General features: G+C 37.9%; 1 protein-coding gene across 7 annotated transcripts in view; it reads right to left on the bottom strand.

The window, feature by feature from the left end:
• The window catches only part of CHRDL1 (chordin like 1), a 126,136-nt gene that overhangs the window by 92,796 nt on the left and 11,215 nt on the right, over nt 1-22,125 (bottom strand). For all 7 annotated transcript variants that reach the window (XM_040468472.1, XM_040468470.1, XM_040468471.1 and 4 more), the window contains exon 3: nt 1,779-1,891. In XM_040468472.1, the coding sequence (XP_040324406.1) occupies nt 1,779-1,891 (113 nt within the window). The remainder of the gene's footprint in view (nt 1-1,778; nt 1,892-22,125) is intronic.

The following is a 22,125-nucleotide window of genomic DNA, read 5'->3' as shown; positions in this document are numbered from 1 at the left end:
GGTTAGCTGTCCATTTCCAATGTGTTGGGTCAAGAATCTGACACAATCTTGTCATACCAGGCAGTTAATCAGTCCCCAGATGCCCTATTTGATACCTGCCCTGGCCATTTAAAGAGGCAGGCTTCTTTGATCCAAATCCAAATGACCTTACCAGAAACCTTTTTCTTTTCTCATGGACTTTCTAGAACAAATTTTTGGAGTGTTGCATTTGGAAACACCACAGAGCCTCCTTTTGTGCCACACTCCTCAGAGCCAGGTGGTATCATCTTGAACTGAAATCACCAAAGCACATCAGAAACCACTCCTTCTGGCTGAGGCCTATGCTGATGCTTCCTTAATGCACTGAACTGAATTCTGTTCTAGAGTTAATAGATTAACAAAAATAACAGTCATAGTGATAGTGATGATGACGATGACGATGACAGCAGCTGATGTCTCTTGAATGCTGTGACCAAGCACTGTTGTAACTGAAATGTATTAGTGAATTTAATCCTTACCACACCCATATGAAATACATAGTATCATGATCCCATTTTAAAGAAAAAGAAGCTGAAGGGATCGCAGAGAGGTTAGGTAACTTGTCCAACATAACACGGCTCACAGGTGGCAGAGCCTGGATTGGAAACATGGTCTGTCTTGACCCCGGAGCCCGGTAGCCTCTTAACATTACCTCCTACTGCCCCAAGTTTAGATTTTCACATCCTTAAGATTCTAGAGGTCCAAATTTCTGTTTAAATGGCAAAAGAATCTGGCTTGCAAGTGACTGCTTCTGTTCTACCTGGGCACTTGGGAGGAGATACAGTCCTTCCACAAGGTCTCACGTGAGAGGCTGGTCTTGAAAATTCTTTCCATCTGCTCAGAGTTCTCTATTCTCAAGGCCTGGTACAAGGCTTCCTTTCCCAATTGGCCTAGTGCAGTGGTCCCCACCAGGGGTCATTTTGCTCCCCAAGCAACTCTGGCCATATCTTGAGACATTTTTGGTTGTCATAACTGGGATTGGTGCTATTGGTGTCTAGTGGGTAGAGGCCAGGGACACGGCTAAACATCCTACACAGTCCGGGATGGGCCCTACAACAAGGAAATATCTGTACCGGAATGTCAATAGTGTAGAGATTGAGAAACCCTGGCCTACTATGTGATGGTAGAAGCTTATCCAGAAAGATGGACCACACCTGTGGCCCTGGGTCAAGGCCACGGAAAGAAGAAGATACTGCCTGTTTTGTCTATTGCAAAGATGGCATTTAACGTATCCAAACACCTCTCCGAATGATTGGTCAGGAGCCAAGGCCACGCCAAAAGAACTCCAATCATCAGCAGGTACAGGCCAAGGTTTCACAGCCTCGATCCTAATTATAGTTTCTGGTGGAGACAACAAAAAAATACACTCTCCCAAGGAACCAGTGTATAACCTGTCCTCATCTTTTCTCTAAAGGCCAGCCTTGAACATGATCTTCAAAAACGGTTTTGTCTTACAATCCAGGTATTCTAATTGAGCTTTGCTTCCCCATTCCCAGGAATCAAACTCTTCTACCTTCTCCCACCATGTCCCATATCATTTGGCTAAGAGACTATAAATATGTGTCCCAAGCAAATACTCAGGGATCCCAAAGGCAACAAGCCAAAAGGCAACAAGATGAAAAAGTCAGATGTTTGTTTTTCCATAGAAGCTGCTTCCTAACTTTTCTTAGGCTTTTACCGCCCATGCTTCCCGGCCATTCAGGCAAAGGACGTATGTCTGAGGAGCAAACTGGGTAATCATATGCTGGGAAGGATTGTACCTCTGAGCAGATGCAGTTCACACAGTAAACCAACCCATAAGGTTCCAGGTAAGGATGCCATCTCTCACCCACTCTGTACTTCTTGTCTTGAAACACACAATATGTCTCTGAATCTGTGAGGAAGGAGATGGAGAATAGGGCAGTTAGAAACCACAGACAAAGTCATAAAATCCAACGGCAATCACACTTTCCATCTGTTTTAGGGTACTTCAAGAGAAGAGGCATAGGGGATATTTCTAGAAGCCCTTCTAGGAGCTCCGTGTTCTACATGCTTTGCTTAATTGATCCTACGATGATCGAACAAGGTAGGCACTACCATTAATCTCATTTCATAGATGAGGGAAATCAAGGGTCCTCTAACCAGCAAGTAATTGACATGAGAGTCAAACCCAGGTTTGCCTCAGTGAAGCCAAGATCCTGATTACCGCTCTGTTCCAATGGTAAGATAAGGGAGCATGTTGGGTGTCCTTTTGGAAGAAGTTGTGCTCCTTGCTTTGGAAATGCAAGCTAAGGTCTGAAATGCTGATCTCTCTTTCTCAGAGCTGCCCGGTGGTGGTGTAGGAGTAATGAATGAAAAGCACTGTGTTAAGTTCCTATAAATGGCTTTTGCCCATGCATGCTAATATCATTCAATTATTAACCAAGTATTTTACACTTACTCTTTTTTTAATTAATTAATTAATTTATTTTGAGAGAGAGAGAGAGAACACAATCGGGGGAGGGGCAGAGAGAGAGGGGGACAGACAGAGAGAGAAGCCGAAGCAGACTCTTTGCTGACAGCAAAGAACCTGATGTGGGGCTTGAACTCACAGACCACGAGATCATGACCTGAGCCAAAGTCGGACGCTTAACCGACTGAGCCACCCAGGCGCCCTGGACACTTATGGTCAGGCATTCTGCTAACTGCTGGGTATAAAATGGTGAGCAAGAATATCTGTAGTCTTTGCTCTCATTCAACTCAAAGACTGTTTCTTATGTAAACAACTCCCCATTTGTTCCAAAGTAATGTCCCCTTCCCCTTTGATGAAAAGAAATTTTCATAGCCACAGCCTGTCTTGTGCCACAGTTTCTTGTATTACTTTACAGGTCTTATTTCTCCATCAAAGTAAAAGCTCCTCAAAAGCAGGCAACATTTGGGGCGCCTGGGTGGCTCAGTCGGTTAAGCATCCGACTTTAGCTTGGGTCACGATCTTGTGGCTCCTGAGTTGGAGTCCAGCGTTGGACTCTGTGCTGACAGCTCAGAGCTTGAAGCCTGCTTCGGATTCTGTGTCTCCCTCTCTCTCTGCCCCTCCCTTGTTCATGCTCTCTCTCTCTCAAAAATAAACATTAAAATTTTTTTTTCAAAAAAGCAGGCAACATTTATTCTTTGCTCTCTATCACGTGGCCTACTACGCTGGGGCCAATAAATGTAATCAGTTAACAAGTGACTGGTAAATGAGTCTCCAAACATGTGATTCACCGAATCCCATCCTCGTTTATCTCCTGCTTCCCAACACACAAGGTCAAAACAAACCAAGACTCTTCTTGTAGCAAACACATTAGTTTCCCTCACTCTCCAGTACACATTTCGCTGATGAGCAAATTGAATAAAGAAAAAGCAGATGAGCAAGAAACTGGGAGAAGATCTTTCCAACAAATAAACTATGAGTATCGGGAACTTTTGATCATTTAAATTAATAAGTAAAGGACCAACCAATCCAGTAGAAAGATGATCTATTTACTTGAGACATGAATAACAATTTGGGGGAAGAAGAAATGGGAACAGGCAATAAACAGGAAAAGATGTTCAACCTCACTAGAAATCAGAGATTCAGATTAATACTACACTGAAAGGGGCGCCTGGATGGTTCACTAAGTTGAATGTCGGACTTCAGCTCAGGTCACGATCTCACAACTCATGAGTTCGAGCCCCACATGGGGCTCACTGCTGTCAGCACAGAGCCCGCTTGGAGTCCTCGAGTCCCCCTCTCTGTCTATCCCCCGCTCACGCTCTCTCTCAAAAATGAATAAACATTAAAAAAAAAAAAGCTACACTAAGATCATTGTCTCAAGCCACTCACTCAAGACCCTCAATGATTTTTTTTCCAACCACCCAAAAATAAATTCCAATTTACTTTTCAAATCTTTGTTTCCAACTTCTTTGGAAGAATGAGCTGGGAGAGTCAGAAAATCCGGGTTTGAATTCTAAACCAACTCTACCTGTGTGGCATTGAGCAAGTCACTGAAACTATCAGTCTTAAAAAAAATAAAAAATTAGAATGGAAAAACCTGCCAATCTGTTTTCCACACCTGTGGGACACAGATTATCTGCTTCTCAAGCGGAGGTTGGAGGAGTAAATGAAACTCTGTAAATGAAGAAGTACTACAAAACGTAGAGTGTCATTTTATATTAATTGTTTTCGTCTTAGAAAAGCAATGCATACTTAATGTAGAAACCTGGAAAACTTGCACAAAGTTCCAGAAAGAACAAAGTAAAAACATAAATGTATATATGTGAAAAACATTACACGCAATTCCAGCAAGAAGACAACCACTTTTAATATACTGGTAACTCAGAAATAGCCTGTGGTTGAAGAAAAAAATCAAATGGAAAGTTTCAAAATAGTTTGCACCAAATGAAAATAAAAACACAGCATGTCACAATCAGTGAGATTTGGCTAAAGAAGTACTCAAAGGCCTAGATCACTAGAACACCTATATTAGAAAAGGAGAAAACTCTCAAACCAATACCTTAAGAAACTAGAAAAAGTTGGGGTGCTTCGGTGGCTCAGTTAAACGGCTGACTCTCCATTTCAGCAAAGGTCATGATCTCACAGTCCTGAGATCAAGCCTCATGTTGGGCTCTGTGCTGGGTGTGGAGCCTACTGAAGATTCTCTCTCTCCTCCTCTCCCTCTGACCCTCTCCCGCTTGCTGTCTCTCTCTCTCTCTCTCTCTCTCTCTCTCTCTCTCTCAAAAAAAAAAAAAAAAAACTAGAAAAAGTGATCTAAATAAACCAAAAGCATACAGAAGAAAGGAATAATAAAGAACAGAAATCAGTGAAATTGAAGACAGAAAATCAACAGAAAAAAAATCAGTGAGATTCCATGTGTTTTTTAAAATAAAATCAATAAAATTGATAAACTCACAAAACCAGCAATGATAAACATAGAGAGGATGCCAATTTCCAGTATTAGGGACAACAGAGAGAATTTCTTTAAAAGGATAAAAAAAAGAATATTATGAATAACTTTATGCCACTTAATTTAGCAAACTAGATGAAATGAATGAATTCTTGGAAAAACACAAATTACCAAAGCTCAAAGTAGAAGAGCTAGAGAACCTGAATATTCATATATCTTTTAAAGAACTCGAATCTGTAGTTCAAAACGTTGTCACAAAGAGAACTTCAAGGCCAGATGACCTCACTGGTGAGTTCTATCAAACATTCTACCAAACATTTCAGAAAAATGAAGAGGAGGGATTGCTTCCCAACTACATCGTTGATGTGAGAATGACACTGGCATCAGAACCAGATAAAGGTGTTATGAGAACAAAAATAAGTCTACAGCCCAACGTCCCTCCTGAACACAGACACAAACATTCTCACTAAAATTTTAGTAAATTAAACCTAAGGATAAATAAAAAGGATAATATTTTGGGGGCAGGTGGGATTTATCCTGAAAGTGAAAGGCTAATTCAAGATTCACAACGTTCCCAATTCAGTCAACCTAATTCACCATATCAGCAAACGGGAGAAGAAAAATCATGTAATTATCACGATAGATGCAAAAAAAGCATTTAACAAAATTCTATATTCATTCGTGACAGAAACTCTCAGCAAAGTAGAAGGGGGGTCTTCCTCAACCTAATAAGGGCATCTTAAAAAAATTTACAGCTAACAGCATACTTTATGGAAAAAGAACACTTTCTCCCTGAGATTGGGAGTTACTCAAAGATGCCCGCTCCAGCACTTTGTGGAGATCCATGCCAGTGAAATCAGGAAGGAAAAAGAAGGAAAAGGTATGCATATTGGAGAATAAAACATAAAACTGTTCTATTCATAGATACAGCTCTCTACAAAGAAAAATCCCGAAGAACCTATTTACAGTTACTAGAAACAGTAAGAAAATTTAACAAGATTACAGAATACAAGGTCAATATCCAAAAGCTGATTATGCTAATGTATTCTATAATAAATAATTAGAAATTGAAATTTGAGGGGCGCCTGGGTGGTTCAGTCGGATAGGCATCTGACCCTTGATTTCGGCTCAGGTCATGATCTTATGGTTCCTGAGACTCAGCCCTGCATTGGGCACTATGCTAACAGCGCAGAGCCTGCGCTCTCCCTCTCTCTCTCCCTCTCTCTGCCCCTTCCCTGCTCATGCTCTCGCTCGCTCTCTCTCTCTCTCTCTCTCTCTCTCAAAAATAAATAAATTCAAAAAGAAAAGAAACTGAAATTTGAAAAAGTATCATTTGCAACAGCTCCCCCAAAACATGGAAATACTGAGCTATAAATCTAACAGGGTATGTGCCAGACCTGTACTCAGGAACCTACAAAACAATCATAAAAGAAACCAAAGAAGGCCTAAAAACCTTGTTTGTGGATTGGAAGTCACAATATTGTGAAGATGTCAATTCCCCACAAAGTGATTTATAGATTCAGTGAAACCCAATACCAAATATTAGCAAGATATTTTGTAAAAATTGGTAATCTAATTCCAAAATTTTTATGGAAAGTTAAAGGAGAATAGCCAAAACAATTCTGGCAAAGAAAGATTTGGTCTCCCATCCAAGTAGTAACCAGGCCCGACCCTGCTTAGCTTCTGAGATCAGACGAGATCGGGCGCGTTCAGGGTGGTATGGCCTTAGACTGACAAAGAAAGATTTGGGAGGACACATATGATGTCTTTCAAGACTTAATGTAAAATTATGCTTTTTAAGGCAATGTGGTTTTGGCAAAAGATTAGACAAATAAGTCAACAGAATAGAATGATGAGTCAAAAAATAGACCCACACTTACGTAGTCAATTGATTTTCAACAAAGGTATAAAGACTGTTCAATGGAGGAACAGTATTTTTTTTCAACAACTGCTGTTGGAACGTTTGGATAGTCATACACAAAACATGAAATAAAATGAATCTATATCTCAGACCACATACAAAAATTAATTCAAGATGGATCACAGATAGACTTTAACGTAAACTTTAATATTTTAGAACTTTGGAAGAGAACATTGAAGGCTACCTTTGTGATATTGGGTTAGGCAAAGATTTCTGAGATATGACACCAAAACTATAATCCATAAAAGAAATATTACAAAAAATTACCTCATCAAAATTAAGCACTTGTGTCTCTGAAAGAGTGTTAAGAGAATTAAAAAAAAAAAAAGCCATGGGCTCAGAGAAATTACTTGCAAATCGCATTTCTGGTAAAAGCTTTATATATAAAGAAATCTCAAAATTTAAGAATAAGGAAACAAGTTTTACAATTTAGGAGCATCTGGGTGGCTCAGTCGGTTAAATGTCCAACTCTTGATTTTGTCTCAGGTCATGATCTCACAGTCATGAGATCGAGCCACACATCAGGCTCCGAGCTGAGTGTGAAGCCTGTTTAATATTCTCTCTCTTTCTCTCTTTCTCTGTCTCTCTCTGTCTCTCTCTCTCTCTCTCTCCTTCTGCCCCTCCCCCATGTGTTCCCTGTCTCTCTCTCAAAAATAAAATAAAATAATAAAATAAAATAAAATAAAATAGGAATACAATTTGAACAGACACTTTACCAAAGAAGATATACAGATATCAAACACATAATGAATCAGCAGGGAAATGCAAATTGAAACCATAATGACATATCACTACTCACCTAACTCAAAAAAACCTAACCATACTAAGTGCTAGTGAGGATGTAAAGCAACTGTAAAGCAACTCTTCATACTTTGGCTGGTGGAAATGCAAAATAGTAAGCCACCCTGGAAAAACAACTTGGCAGTTTCTTATAAAGTTAAACCTACACTTACTGTATATATAAGCCAACAATCCCACTCCTAGGCACTTTCCTTGGTGAAATAAAAATGTATAGTCAAACAAAAACCTGTATATAAATGTTTAGAATGACTCTATTCATTGTCAACAAAACCTGAAAGCAACTCACGTGTCCTTTAACTGATAAATCTGTAAACATCCAAATAATGGACTATCAGTCAGCAATAAAAAGAAATGAATGTCTGAGGCATACAAACATAGATGAATCTCAAAAGCATTATGCTAAATTAATAAAGCCAGACTCAAAGTCCATATATGGTATGATTCCAGTTATCTTCATTCCAGAAAAGGCAAAACAATAGAGAAAGAAAGCAGATCCAGTTACCAAGGACCAGGGTGGGGTAAGAACTTTAACTACAAAGGGACACAAAGTAAATCTGTTGGGTGATTGAGCCATTTTTATCTTGACTCTGATGGTGACATCATGGCAGAATGCTTTTGTCAAAACACAAAACGGTACCCTAGAAAAAGGGTGAATTTTGTTGCATGTAAATTACACCTAAATGAAACAATAAAAAGAAATATAGAGAGGAAAGAAAAATCACATAGAATTCTGCTACCAGAAGATTACCACGTTTACTATTCTATAATGCTACAATGTCACTCTCATTTTTTCTTTATTTTTTTTTAATCAATAGACTTCTTTTTTCGAGCAGTTTTAGGTTTACAAAAAAACTGAGCAGAAAGCACAGAGTTCCCATGTATCCGCTCTTGACCTCACCTCAGCTTCCCGTTACTGACATCTTATGTTAAGTGTAATGCATTTGTAATGCAAATTGTAATGCACTTGTAATGCATTAATTACAATTAATGAACCAATAGTGATATATTAACTAAAGCACATGGTTTACTGAAGGATGCACTTTGTTTTGCATAGTTGTATGAGTTACGGCAAATGTATAATGATATATATCCATCTTTATATAGTATCACACAGAATAGTTTCAGAGCCCTAAATAGGTCCTGAATTCTGCCTGTTCATCTCTTCCCTCCTCTGTCTCCCCAACTCCTGAAAATCATTGATCTTTTTACTGTCTTTTTAGTTTTGTCTTTTCAAGATGTCATATGGTCGGAATCATAAGGTGTGAAGGTTTTTCAAACTTGCTCCTTTCACTTAGAAATATGCATTTAAGGTTCCTCCGTGGTTTTTCATTGCTTGACAGCCCACTTATTTTGTCACTAAATAATATTCCATTGTGAGGATGTACAGCTTACTTAACCCACCTACAGAAGGACATCTTGGTTGCTTCCAATTATTGGAAATTGTGAATAAAAGTACTAGAAACACTTGTGAGCAGGTTTTGTGTGGAGATGTTTGCAGTTCATTTGGATAATGCCTAGGAGGATGGCTGCTGGATCACATAGTAAGGTGATGTTTAGCTTGGCAGGAAACTTTCAAACTGTCTTCCAAAGTGACTATACCATTTTGCATTCCCACCAGCCGTGAAAGAGAGTTCCTGTTGCTCCACATCCTCACCACTATTTGGTGGTGTCTATTTCATGTAATAACCATTCTAATAGGTGTGTGGTGGTGTCTAATTGGTTAATTTGCAATTCCCTAATGACATATGATGTGGAGCATTTTTTCATATACTTATTTGCCACCCGTATATCTTTTTTGGTGAGGTGTTTGTTTAGCTCCTTGGTCTTTAATTGGATTGGTCATTTTCTTTTTTTTTTCTTTTCTTTTCCCTTCTTTTCTTTTTCCTTTTCGTGAGATTTAAGAGTTCTTTGCATGTTTTGGACACAAGCCCTCTATCAGATAAGTGTTTTGCAAATATTTTCCCTCAGTCTGTGGCTTGTCTTTTCACTTGCTCAACAGTGTCTTTTGCAAAGCAGAATCTTTTACTTTTAATAGAATCCAATTTATCAATTTTTTTTCTTTCATGGAGCTTGCTTTTGGTGTTATATCTAAAAGCTCACTACCAAATCCAAGATCACCTAGATTTTCTCCTATGTTATCTTTTAGAAGTTTTATACTTTTGTATTTAAAAAAAGGTTTTTTTTTACATTTTATTTTTGAGAGAGAGACAGAGAGACAGAGAGCACACACAAGTGAGGGAGGGGCAGAGAGAGAGGGAGACACAGAATCCGAAGCAGGCTCCAGGCTCTGAGCTGTCAGCACAGAGCCCAACGCGGGGCTCGAACTCACAAACCGTGAGATCATGACCTGAGCTAAAGTTGGATGATCAACCGACTGAGCCACCCAGGCACCCCTGTATTTTGTATTCAGACCTTTGATCCATTTCAAGTTATTTTTGTGAAAGGTTTAAGGTTAGGGTCTACATTCTTTTTGTTTGTTTGTTTGTTTTGTTTTGCTTTGTTTTGTTTTTTGCATGTGGATGCCTTGTGGTTCTGGCACCATTTGGTGAAAAGATTATCCTTTTTCCAATAAAATTTCATTATTCCTTTTGTCATAGATCACTGTATTTGTGTGGGTCTATTTCAGGGCTCTATATTATGTTCCACTGATTTGTCTCTTCTTTCAATAACACCACACTGTCTTGATTAATGTAGCTCTACAGCATGTCTTCAAGTTGGGTAATGTCAGTCCTCCAACTTTACTGTTCATCAATGTTGTGCTCAAAATTCTGAGTCTTTTGTCTCTTCATGAAAACATTAGAATCACTTTATTTCCAAAAAATAAATTGCTGGAATTTTGATTGGTATTATAATGAATCTATTGTTCAAGTTGGGGAGACCTGGTATCTTGACAATATTGGGTCTTCCTATCCATTCACATGGAATATCTTTCCATTTATTTGATTTCTTCCCTGAGAATTTTGTAGTTTTCCTCACAGAGATCTTGTGCACATTTTCCTAGATTTATATCTAAGTATTTTGTTTTTTTGGTGCTAATGTAAGTGGCATTGTCTTTAATTACAAATTCCAATTGTTCATTGCTAGCAGAGAGTTAAGCAATGGACTTTTTAATTAAGTCCAGGAGGGTTTTTTATTGACTTTTTAGGATTTTTTGCATAGATAATTATGTCATCTCTGAACAAAGGTAGTTTTATTTCTTCCTTCCAACCCTTTATATGCTTTGTTTCCATTTTTCATCTTATTGCATTAGCTATGAGTTCAAGTACAATGCTGAACTGGAGTGGTGAGAGAAGACATCATTGCCTTGTGCCTGACCTTAGGGGAAAAGCAGTGATGTTAACTATAGATTTTCTGGTAGATGTTCTTTATGAAGTTGAAGAAATTCTCCTCTATTCCTGGTTTGCTGGATAGCATTGGATTTTATCAAATGCTTTTTATGCATCTATTGATATAATCATGGGATTTATCTTCTTTAGCCTGTTGATGTGATGGATTACATTAATTGATTCTGAATGCTGGAACAGCCTTACATTCCTGGAATAAATCCATAAATTGTGCACTTTTCCTACATTGTTAGACTCAATTCGCTAGTATTTTGTTAAGAATATTTACATAAGAGATACTGACCTGTGGTTTTCCTTTCTTGTAACATCTCTTCCTGGGTTTGGTGTTAGGGTAATGATGGCCTCATAGAATGAGTTACATAAAGTGTTCCTTTTGCTTCTATCTTCTAAGACACACTGCAGAGTGTTGGCATTATTTTTTCCCTAAATGTTTGGTCAAGTTCACCAGTTCATCATCTGGGCCTGGTGCTTTCTGTTTGGGGAGATTATGAACTATCGATTTAATTTCTTTAATAGATATAAGCTATTCAGGCTATTTCTTCTTGTATGAGTTTTGTTAAATGTATCTTCCAAGGAATTGGTTCATAGTTTCTGAGTTATTAAATTTGTGGACACAGAGTTGTTCATTATAATCCTTTATTATCCTTTGGATGACCATGGATTAATAGTGGTGATGGCCTTTCTTTTATTTCTGGTATTAGTGATTTATGTCTTATCTCTTTTTTTTTCTTAATTAACCTGCCTAGATGTTTATTATATGAATCTCTTCAAAGAAGGAGTTTTGGTTTCATTGATTTTTCTCTGTTGTTTCCCTGGTTTCATTTTCATTGATTTCTGCTTTATTTTTTTTAATTTATTTCCTTCTACTTACTTTGAATTTGATTTACTCCAATTTTCCTAGTTTCCTAAGGTGAAGCTCAGATTGTTGACATTAGATCTTTCTTTTTTTCTAATATATTAATTCTATGCTATAAATTCCCCCTAAGCACTGCTTTTGCTGCATGCTGTGAATTCTGATTAAGTTCTATTTTTTTCCAAAGAATTCAAAATATTTTTAAATTTCTATTGAGATTTCTTTGACCCATGTGCTATTTGAAGCTGTGTTATTTAATCTCTAGATATTTAGGGACTTCACAGCTATCATTCTGTTATTGAGTTCTAGCTTAATTCCAGTATGGTCTGAGAGGATACTTTGTATAATGTCTATTACTTTTAACAGACATTGGTGGATGGTCCACATGAGCTTGAGAAAAATGTGTATTCTACTGTTGGGTGAAATACTGTGTAGAACTCAATTAGGTCTGGTTGATTGATGGTGCTGTTCAGTTTAATTATATCCTTATTTTCTGTCTTCTGTAACTTTTAATTATTAATAGGGAGTCCAACTATCACAGTGGATTTGTCTGTTTCTCCTTGCAGCTCTAAAAGTTTTTACCTCACATACTTTGATGCCCTGTTAGGTGCATATAACATACATCCTTGCCTTGAATGTCTGCTTTGTCTTAAATTAACATAGCTACTCCCACTTTCTTTGATTAGTGTCAGCATGCTACAGCTTTCACCATCTCTTTACTTTTAATCGACATGTACCTTTATATTCAAAGTGGGTTTCTTGTAGAAAACATATAGTTGGGACATGTTTGTTTGTTTTTTTTTTTATCTACTGTTACTCTCTTTTAATTGATGCATATAGACCATTCACATTTAAAGTGATTGTTGACACAGCTGGATTCAGATACAGACCACATCTGTAATTATTTTCTATTCATTGACCTTGATTTTCTCTTTTCTGTGAGTCTGTGTTCCACTCTTTTTTTTTTTTTTGCCTTCGATAGCTTTAATTGAGCATTTTCTACTCTTTCATTTTCTCCCTTCTCTCAGCATATCAGTTATACTTATTTTGAAAAAATTTTTGGTGGTAGAGCTTGAGTTTTCAATACACGTTTCCAATTAATCTAAATCCATAAAACACGATATTACTTCTCAGGTAGTGCGTGTATCTTACAGCAAAGTACTCTTTTCTTCTCTCCCATCCTTTATAAGACTGTTGTTATTCATTTTACTTTTTCATCAGCTATAATCATTCAATACATTGTTGTTATTATTATTTTGAACAATTTTTTTCTTAGACAATTCAGAATACGAAAAATAAAAGATTTTATTTTACCTTAATTTATTTCTTCTCTAATGCTCCTCCTCTCTTTATGGAAATGATCCCAGTTTCTGGTCTATATCATTTTCCTTCTTTCTGAAGAATTTCTTTTAACATTTAGGCAGGTGACAAATTCCTCCCATTTTTGCCTGAGAAAATCTCTTTCTCTTTCACTTTTGAGGGATAATTTTGTTGGACACAGAATTCTAGGTTCTAGGTTGGTGGGGGTTTCTTTCAATAATTTATTTCACTTTCTTCCTTGCATGGTTTCTGAACAGAAATTGAATGTAATTATTATCTTTGTTTCTCTACAAGTAATGTATTTTTCCTCCAGACTCTTTCAAGACGTTCTCTTTGTTTTTGATTTCCTACAGTTTGAGTATGATATGCCTAGGTGTAGATCTTTTCATATTTTTCTTGTTTTGTGTTCTCTGAGTTTCCTGGATCTGTGCTATAGTGTCTGTCATTAATTTTGGAAAATTCTCAGCCATTATTACTTCAAATATTTCTTTTGTTCATTCCTTTCCTCTCCTTCTGGTATTCTCGTTACACATATGTTAAGCCTTCTGTGATTTTTTTTCTCAGTTCCTGGATATTCTGTTGCGTTTTTCTTCATTTTTTCCCTTTTATTTCAGTTTGGGAAGTTTCTATCGGAATATCTTTAGCTCACTGATTCTTTCCTCCATCATGTCCAGTCTACTGATGAGCCCATCAAAGGCATTCTTCATTTCTTATGGTGTTTCGGATTTCTCACATTTCCTTTGCATTCTTTCTTAAGAATTTCCATCTCTTTGTTTCCATTCCCCTTATATTTTTGCATATTAGCCACATTCCTCATTAAAGTCTAAAGCAGTTACTCGAAAGTTGCTCACAGTTACTCGAAATTCCCAGTCTGATAATTCCAAAATACTATAACAGAGTCTGGTTCTGATGCTTGATTTGTGTCTTTAGACTGTGGTTGTTTTGTTTGTTTGGGTTTTTTTGTTTTTTTTTTTTTTTGGTTTGGGTTTTTTGTTTGTTTGTTTGTTTTTGCCTTTTAGCATGACTTTTACTTTTTTGTTGAAAGTCAGACATGATGTATTGAATAAAAGAAACTAAGGTAGATATGCCTTCAGCATGAGGTTTTTTGTTAATCTAGCTAGGAATTAGGTCATGTTAATTCTTTGTCATAGCTGGGATGTCAGAGGTAAAATTTGCTCTAATGTCCTTGTTTATTTCCCTTCTGTTGTCTTGGGCTTCCCTAGATACTCTTTCTTAAATAATGTTTGAGGTGTGCAGTTCTTTCAGCTGTAATTGCCTATTATTATACAAGGGCCCCAACTGATATGGTGGTAAATTGTGGCAGGGGTTGGAGAGAGAAGCATTCTATAATTACATGCTTAGTTCTCAGTATTTTAGTGAGCCTGTGTCTCTGAGCTGTGACCTTCAAAATTGCGAGTTAGGTTTGTTCTCCCCCACCAGTGTAGATAAGACAGGAAGGCTAGTGGATTGGGTATTTTCCTTCTCCCCATTGGTTAGGCTCTGACAAAATGCAAATCTGTTAGGCTCTGGTAAAATCATTTCCCTTGAGGGCAGGTCTTAATTAAGGAGAACAAAGAGCTTTGGACTTATTTCAGAATGGTTACTTTTTCCCTCCTGTGCCTGCAGCACTGAAGAATTTTTCTCCAGTCTTCACCCTGAGACCCTGATGGGGCTCCTGGGGGTGAAACTCACAAAAATAAGTTTTTCTCTCAAGCTAGTACATACTCGATCTCCAGCAATTAGTCAATTACTCTTGCTCCTACCAGGATCCAGCAGTGGTGATTACATTCACCAGGCTTTCAGATTTCAGAGTAAAAAGCATAGGGCAGTTTGCCCTGTGACCTCAATTTTCTAACTGATTTAAGAGGAGTCATTCCTTCAGCTTTTTTCTTGTGACAATGGGGGTGACAACTTCTAAGCTCTTTACATGTCAGACCAGAAACTAGAAGTTCTTTCCAGTGTTTTTCTATGCATTGTTTGTATAAATGTTTTATCACAAAATTAATAGCACAAACGTTTTGTAAACTACATTCTAAAATTAACATACCATGAATATTTTGGGGCCACTAAATATTTCCCTTATACTTCATGCTTGGTGACTGGATTCCACACCAACATAGCTGAACTACAACTTATCAACCAATCCCCTATTTGGGGGGATTAGGCTGTTTCCTTTTCTTTTAATTAAAACAAATTCTTAGTATGTAAACTTTTGGGGGTGCTTGGGTGGTTCAGTCGGTTGAGCGTCCGACTTTGGATCAGGTCATGATCTCACAGTTGACAGGTTCGAGCCCCGCGTCGGGCTCTGTGCTGACAGCTCAGAGCCTGGAGCCTGTTTCAGATTCTGTGTCTCTCTCTCTCTGCCCCTCCCCTGTTCACGCTCTGTCTCTGTCTCAAGAATAAATAAACATTAAAAAAATTTACAAAAAAAACCCTTTTGTATGCAACAATGGTTATTTTTCTGAATATAAATTTTTAGAAGTAGATTTATTGGGTCAAAGGTTTTGAATGCATTCAAATTCTTGACCTGTAGTGTTTCACTGCCATTCAGAAAACTTATACTAATTTACCCTCACATCAGCAGAAGGTGAGAATGCACAACACTGGATCATTTAATTGTTTAAAACTTTGCCAATTTGGACACTTGGGCTCCTTCCATAATTTGGCTATTGTAAATAATTCTGAAATAAACATATGGGTGCAGGTATCCCTTTGAATTACTGTTTTTGTATTTTCGGAGCAACTACCCAGTAGTGTGATTACTGGATTGTTGGGTAGTTCTATTTTTAACTTTTTGATGAACCTCTGTATTATTTTCCACAGTGGCTGCACCAGTTTGCATTTCCACCAACAACACATAACACACGAGGGTTCCTTTTACTCCACATCCTCGCCAACACTTGTTGTTTCTGGTGTTCTGTTTTTGAATGTTTATGTATTTATTTTGAGAGAGAGAGAGAGCTCGGGGAAGGGGACAGAGGGAGAGAGACAGAATCCCAAGCAGGCTCCACACTAAGTGAGGAGTCCAATGCGGGGCTCAATCTCATGACTGCGTTTTTATGACCTGAGTAGGAATCAAGAGTCAGATACCCAACCAACTGCACCACCCAGGTGCCCCATCTTTTTGTGTGTATGTGTGTGTGTGTGTGTGTGTGTGTGTGTGTGTGTGTGTGTGGTGTTCTTGATTTTAGCCATTCTAACAGGTATGAAGTGATATTGGAGTTGTGGTTTGCATTTCCCTGTTGATCTGCTGATGAGTGGTGTTGAGCATCTTTTCGAGTGTCTGTTGGTCATAAGGATGTCTTCTTTGGAGAAATGTCTGCTTGTGTCTTCTGCCCATTTTTAAATTGGATTATTTGTTTTCTGGGTATATTTCGGATACTAACCCTTTATCAGATATGCCATTTGCAAATATCTTCCCCCATTCAGTAGGTTGCATTTTAGTTTTGTTGATTGTTTCCTTCACTGTACAGAAGATTTTTATTTTTATGTAGTCCCAATAGTTTGTGACATGTATATACATATATATACAATATTCTGATATATATATATATATAATATATATACAATATTCTGATATATATATATATAATATATATATCAGAATGTTATTTAGCCATAAAAAAGAATGAAATTTTGCCATTTGCAATGACATAGATGGAGCTGGAGATTATAGTGCTAAGTGAAGTCAGTCAGAGAAAGACAAATACCACATGATTTCACTCATATGTGCAATTTAAGAAACAAATGAGCAAAGGGAAAAAAAAGAGAGTCAAACCAAGAAACAGACTCTTAACTATAGAGAACAAACTGATGGTTACCAGAGGGTATGGGGTGGGGGATGGGTGAAATATGTGATGAGGATTAAAGAGTACACTTATTATGATGAGCACTGAGTAATGTATAGAATTGCTGAATCACTATATTGCACACCTGAAACTAATATAACACTGTAAGTTAATTATACTGGAATTAAAATTAAAAATTCTGGGGCACCTGGGTGGCTCAGTCAGTTGAGCATCCTACATGTCTTGATCTCACCGTTCGTGAGTTCGGGCCCCACATCAGGCTCTGTGCTAACAGCTCAGGGCCTGGAGCCTGCTTCAAATTCTGTGTCTCCCTCTCTCTCTCTGCCCCTCCCCTGCTCATGCTGTGTCTCTCTCTCAGAAATAAATATTTAAAAAATTTAGAAAAATAAAATAAAACTGCCAATTTGGTAGTGAAAAACAGAACCAATATTTCTTTCTTTATCAGGAAGGCTGAATATATATTCACTTTTAATAAGTATTTTTATTTTCTCTTTTGTGATATTACTATTATTGTTAGCATTGTTATATTAATCTACATTTATCGGCTAAGAGTAGGTGTTCAAAACCATTTATTAACTGAAAGAACCCAGAAAATCAAAATTACTTTTTAGGCAGAACTTGGGTGTTTTTCAGCCAAGTCTTGGAAATACGATTTTCTTGCTATAGACACAAATTAATGACTCGATCTACAATATTCTAAAATGGAGTAGGAAATACTTTAAATATTTTAACGATCCCAGCATCTTTAACCAATAACAAATGATCATGAATTTCCCAAAACAAACATCCAAATTAGGCACTGTTAGCTACCTTCCACATGTGGGTGAGAGGTGATTGTTTCTCTACAATAAATTTATAGTCTCACTCTCCAACCCCTGATTTGCATCTCACATATACAACTTATCTAGACACTTCACAAAGATCCTGGGTATACACTTAGAGACAAATCCATTGAGGCACCTGGGTGGCTCAGCTGGTTAAACATCCAGCTCTTGGTTTCCACTCAGGTCATGATCTCATGGTTCATGGGTTTGAGCCCCACATCAGACTCTGTGCTGACAGTGTGGAGCCTGCTTGGGATTCTCTCTGTCCCCCTCTCTCTGCTCCTCCCCCACTCGTGCTCGCTCTCTTTCTCTCTCTCTCAAAAATAAATAAACTTTATTTAAAAAAAAAAGGAAAAAAAAGCAGCAAATACGTGAAGGGGGGCTATTTAAGGGGCATTATTAGGCTAGCATAAATAGTCCTGCTTGTATTGGTCTGCAGCCACTAACATGTAAATGGAGGGAAGCTAGAAATTACTTTGTTGAGTTAAATCCACACTGCAAAGCAAGCTGGAACCTTGTGTCTGATGCATTTGATTCTGGATTATTTCACTCACTTGAATTAGATCGCTCAGAGGTTGACATTAAAACCTACCTACTTCCAATATGAAATTGGTCGGGAGATTGACTCCCTACTAGTTGGGGGAAAAAAATGGGACAAATAAAAGATAAAGATCCCTGAAAGAGTAAGCAACCACTAAAATAAGCCAAGCTATCAAAGTGTGGGTTTCAAGTGTATTTACATATTTTTAAAACTCACAGCCAAATTATGAAAATTTTTTAATTTGCAGGAAAGTCTGTTTCCAAAGGAACAGTATATACTTACCCCACAAGGAGGGTATTCTTTACATATCACTATTAAGCAAGTTGGCATCTCATTTATGAAATATCTTTAAGGTACATTATTTCACAGACAGTATTATAAAGTGGATCCTTTCAATATATTAGAGCTCACCATATTCATGAAATCCATAGACCAACCAAAAATAACCTGTTTCAGTCAAGACTCCATTTCCCCCCAGATTCAGTCTCTGAAGAGTGTTGCTGGACAAAGTGTGAAATCTGAATGATCTGAATTTTCCTGCTCTAAATGTGGCTCAGTCTAAGAGGTAGCTGATAAGTGTAAAAAACAGCCAGGGAACCTCGTCCTAAGTGGCAGAGCCAGATGAGAATGGTGATAACAGTAATAACAAAAATCAGCATTGGTTGAGCTAATATTCGTTGAGCACTTTTCCTATAAAAGCCCAGCTCTGTTCTAAAGGTTTTACAGGTTTTACATATACGAATTCACTAAATTCCCACAACAACCCCATGAGGTAGTTTCCATTATTACTCCCATTTTATAGATAAGGAATCTGAGGCACAGGGAGATATGGTAACTTACCCACATTGACATGATTAGTCAGGGTATGGAGCTGGGATTCAAACCTAATTAGTCTGGCTTCAGACCCAAGGACTGTAACCACAGTAGGACTCTGCCTTTCCAGTAACACAGTTGTAAGGTACGGGTCACCCACTCTTAGAAATTGGAAAATAAAGGGCTTCCACACATTCTTGCCTAACACTTTCTCAAATTACCCTTCCACTAAACCTTTGAAACATCTTTGATCACCTTTGAAAGAATCAGATGTTGTCCATGGTAAAGTCAAGTCATAACGAAATAGACTGTAGAAACTGGTACAGCTGGCCGACTTTATTATGCATTTTTTTTGTATCTATTGCAGTGCTAAAGGCACGATGTGTAAAATAGCACCCATGCTTGTTTTGTCTTTTAGATCCCACATGTAAGTGAATCCACATGGTATTTGTTTTTCTCTGTCTGCCTTGTTTCATTTAGCATAACACCCTGTAGGTCCATCCATGTTGTCGCAAATGGCAAGATCTCATTCTTTTTTATGGCTGAGTAATATTCCTTGGTGTGTGCGTGCGTGTGTGTGTGTGTGTGTGTGTGTTTTCTACATCTTCTTTATCCATTCATCTACACTTGGGTTGCTTCCATATCTTGGCTATTGTAAATAATGCTGTGATACACAGAGAGGTACATATTTTTTTTTTTTATGTGTTTTCATCTTCTTTGGGTAAACACCCAGTAGTGGAATTACAGGACCATGTGGTAATTCTATCTTTAATTTTTTGAGGAATCTCTATACTGTTTTCCACAGTGGTTGTTGAATCAGTATGTTGTACACGAGGAACAAATATAACATTGTATGCTAATTATACTTCAATAATTTGTAAAATGTGTTTACAAGGCAAAAAAAAAAAATAATACCCATGCTGCTAAGGGGTTTGAAATCTAGTTGGGAAGATAGATTAGCCCAGGGGAAAGTTCTTTTTCATTCCCTTTAAACCTCATAATACTCACATGGCATTTCCTCCATATGACGGTACCAGTGTCTTACAAACTATGCCTCTTGATGAAAATACCTTTCTCAAACACTAACTTCTGATTGAAACCTGGTCTTAACCGCAAACATAATAGTGTTTCATCAGGGTCATTGTTCCTATTATCTGAGCAATACAGGATTTGGCCAATTATGCCCCAGATAGAAACCAACAAACACGTGGAAGGAGCAAATTCAGGAACTGGAGGCAGACAAGGAGTTGAGCAGTAATGCCGCTGGAGTCACTAAACAAAGCTTCTGCAATTACCAGCACTGATTTTTTTTTCAAGCACAGAACAAAAGTAAACCCTGTAAGTTCGAAGACCTGTTTTACCATGGGTGTCTAGGATTGAGCGGCTGGCACCATTACAGTTGATTTCTCAAGGAGTATGCCGAACAGTTATCAATCTTAAGAAGTGGTGATAAAAGTCAATTTCAGCACATGTTCCTAAGTCTAAACTTTTCCAAAGTTTTTGGCATTCCCCAGGGGAAAATTCAACGAGTTGTGCAGCATAACTGCACACACCTCAAGTCCCAGTAGATCATCTTGGACAAGACGCACACGTGAGCTGATTTTATTAAAACAATGATGACTCACTAACTTCTAGAAGATACAAGCAAGTACAGTAAGCTTATCACTAGCCAGTAGCTGACAGATACCAGCTGGACAATACATGACTTCCCACTGACTAATGGTATCTGCGAGGAGAACTTGGTCCCAAAGGAACTGCAGCTAACGTTTGAGTTGGACCTTCAACCTGCAGCATCATAGCTATTTTTCAGATGGTTTGGCTGGCCCTCATCCCTGCTACTTTTGGGGCCCCTGTTCACAGAAACAATGACAAAAAGTAGACAACAGAGATGTGACACTATGCCATTGACGTTTTGCCCAATCACTGCTGTCTAGCGCCCAGGACTAGGTCAAAAGGTCAATAACTTCATCACCGATCTAAAAGCAAGAAAACATTCTTAAGAACTGTTTTTGATAAGAGCTATTACTCTAGACACATCATCATGCAAGTATTCCAATAATATTTATTTTATTATAACACATACAGTCACTGTAAAGAGAGATGAATCTCTGCTGTTTGTTATAGGAGCAGACAAGTCAAGTAAACAGATTCCTTTTTAATTATTTTGTTAAAGCCTACTCTACACTGTAATAAGGCCGAAAAAATAAAGGAAGAAATATTTCTTTCATTTATTAGACGTGAGGCAGAATGGAAGAAGGGCAAGACAAGATATAGTAGCTACAGGGAAAAAAAAAGTCTCCTATTTCTCTGGCAATCGGGTTTCTGGAATTGAAGTCTCTATGAGATTTCCTCAGGGTTTTAAGAATTCATTTCCAGGTTATGGAGGCCAGTGAAAAAGAAAAGCCAGGAAGAAGGCAAATTCTCCATCCTATATATACAGCTTCTTCCTGTGTATCTGGGGTTAATTACTCTATTTCCTACTTGTCAGATCATTTTCCCAAAATTAATTCAAATGCATATCTATCGAGCAGCCTGTGCCCATCATGGCCCTCCCACTATCTGCCTTGGGGCATTTCAATTGTCTGCCAGCAGGTGGGTAAGCTCATGAGAAGAAAAGAGCTTATATTTCAAGAGGTTTGACCGTGAGTAAGACCACACCATTGGCTACGATAAGAACTGGAGATATTCCATGAAATCTCCATTTCTTGTTCTCTTCTAGGCTCCCATTAGCATGGATAACCGGGAGTTGATGGTATTCTCATTAGTCCCTACTATAAGGCCACGTGGAGACCCTTTTACACAGAAAAGCTGCTTGGCCCAGTAAAACCTGACCCGAATATTTTTCCGGCAAAAATCATCTCTTACATGTCCTCTGGCCCAGGACTTTGGGTAAAAATCAAAGCTCTTGTTTGTTCTTCCTATCAGCACCTCAGCGGCACAAGTGTCTGCTAAAGGAGGTTTGCTTTCTATTTGGTCAAGAATTCAAGATGTGTGCTCTTGA

The sequence above is a fragment of the Herpailurus yagouaroundi genome, unplaced genomic scaffold (assembly GCF_014898765.1).
Source record: "Herpailurus yagouaroundi ecotype Mexico unplaced genomic scaffold, PumYag 67700, whole genome shotgun sequence".
Taxonomy (NCBI): Eukaryota; Metazoa; Chordata; class Mammalia; order Carnivora; family Felidae; genus Herpailurus; species Herpailurus yagouaroundi.
The sequence above is the reverse complement of the archived record's forward strand: the minus strand, read 5'-3'. Positions and strand labels throughout refer to the sequence as shown.